Here is a 1,881-nt window from a genome sequence, read left to right on the forward strand (position 1 = left end):
CCCGGGGGCGCGCAAAGGCCTCCCCCTGCCTGCGCCGGCGGCCAGCGACGCCCAACATAAACACGCTGGCGGAGATCTTGCTGAGCGCAGCAGTCGGGGAAGGCATCAGCTTCGCCCCTTTCACAGTAAAGGGGAGGCAGCGGCGATGCTGGGGGGGGAACCCCCCCTGCATCCCCAGGGGAGAGCGGGAGGAAAGCCTTCCCTCACGGGGCACCACGTACTGATTCATGCTGGCCACGAAGCCGATGACGGAGCGCATCCCTTTGCTGCGGCCGTGGTAGACATCCATGCCGATAACCATCAGCTGTTTCTGGGGGGAAAAAAAAAAAAAGAAGAAGAAAAAAAAGAGAAAAAAAAAATTCCCGGGCTGCCCTGCCTGGATCCCTCCAGCTGCGAGGGACGTCGCACTCACAAAACGGAGACGCCAACCCCAATTCTGCAGATGGTTCATCCACATCCCCAGAGGGAAGCCCATGACCTCAACAGTTTACACCCTGGAGCTTGCAAACTCATGGCACGCATGTGCCGAGTGGTTTTGCCCGTCTTACCAGGGGGATGTCGACCCCCCAGAGCTCGCCGCCCAGCTTGCAATTCATCTGCAGCAAGACTTTCTGGACCACGCTCCTCATCTTGCCCGACTGGCCTGCGAGGGACTGCGCATTGATGACCTGCGGGGAGGAAAATCAGGGAAAAGCGAGGCTGAAGATGCCCACGGCTTCCCCATGCCGGTGGTCCCCTTCCGCCGAGCCACTCGCCTACCTGGGAGGGCACCGGGGACTGCACGCAGCACAGCTTCTTGATGGCCCCGTACAAGTCCTCCCGGCTGCTGGAGATCATGCACAGGAGCAGCTGCACCTTGTCCTACGGGGAAGCACAGCAAGGGAGGGCGACACACGAGCATCGGACACATGGGGATCAGAGAAGACCCACCTTGTGCTACCTGCGCTATCCCCCAAGCCCCCCTCCTCACCTCACTACCCAAAACGCTTCGGATGGTCTTGGCGTAGGTCTCGATGCGGTCGTCCTTCAGCTCCACCAAGGCAGGACGGCTGATGTGCATGCCGATGGGGCCACAGACACTCTCCATGGTGGCCACCAGATCCTTCGCCAGGTCCTGCAGGCGCTTTGGGTAAACCAGCAACCAGTAATTCATGGAGATCTAGGAGGGAGGCAAGGACAGCCCTTGACTCGGGGCCACGGCTGCAGAACGACGCAACTCCCAGCCCTGCAGTACAGAGGGAAATCTGGGAGAGGGAAAGCAGCCCAAGGGGAACCTAAAGGGCACACGACAACATCTGATTCCTGCAGTCGGAAAGCCTTCAGCCACTCCAAGAAAGCAGCCGCTGCAGCCATGTACCTCTAACCTCCTCAGGAAAAACAGGCTGAAGCATAAAGCCAATATAAATAAGGGAAGGGTTTTAGCTCGAACAAGCTCAGACGGGAGCAGGGCAGACGGGATGCCAGCACTAAGAAAACCCATCCCAGTTTTCAAACAAGGGGATGTTGTTGTAAGGGCCGAGCCGTGGGCTCACCGCCGAGATGGAGGCTTCTCGCGTGACCTCCTTGTTCCAGCTCAGGTCCTCGGCGGGGATGAAGGAGCTGTGCCGCAGGTTGATCCTCTCCGCAGGCAGGACTCGGCCCTGGGTCTAAACGGAGCAGAAACCCACAGCAGCTCCAGTGCCGCCGCGGTGCAGCCATTGCCTCCGTTCCCGGCGAGGGGAGCTCGGAGCCTGGCCCCCCGCAGCCCTTACCCTGTGGATGTCTGGGTCCAGGCTGAGCCCCCAGCGCATCAGCTCCCCCGAGGCCTCCGGGCTGTCCTTGATCCTGCGCAGGAGGCTGGTGAGACGCGCGTAGTGCTGCCTGGGGCTCTGCAGCATCTCC

General features: G+C 60.7%; 1 protein-coding gene across 1 annotated transcript in view; it reads right to left on the bottom strand.

The window, feature by feature from the left end:
• The window catches only part of PIWIL2 (piwi-like RNA-mediated gene silencing 2), a gene marked incomplete at its 5' end in the record, with an annotated part of 6,358 nt that overhangs the window by 2,333 nt on the left and 2,144 nt on the right, over window positions 1-1,881 (bottom strand). Inside the window, 6 exons of the mRNA XM_009579808.1 lie at window positions 222-310; window positions 549-668; window positions 760-861; window positions 971-1,159; window positions 1,533-1,646; window positions 1,752-1,868. Of these exons, the coding sequence (XP_009578103.1) occupies window positions 222-310; window positions 549-668; window positions 760-861; window positions 971-1,159; window positions 1,533-1,646; window positions 1,752-1,868 (731 nt within the window). The remainder of the gene's footprint in view (window positions 1-221; window positions 311-548; window positions 669-759; window positions 862-970; window positions 1,160-1,532; window positions 1,647-1,751; window positions 1,869-1,881) is intronic.

Source organism: Fulmarus glacialis, unplaced genomic scaffold, assembly GCF_000690835.1.
Source record: "Fulmarus glacialis isolate BGI_N327 unplaced genomic scaffold, ASM69083v1 scaffold22776, whole genome shotgun sequence".
Classification (NCBI taxonomy): Eukaryota; Metazoa; Chordata; class Aves; order Procellariiformes; family Procellariidae; genus Fulmarus; species Fulmarus glacialis.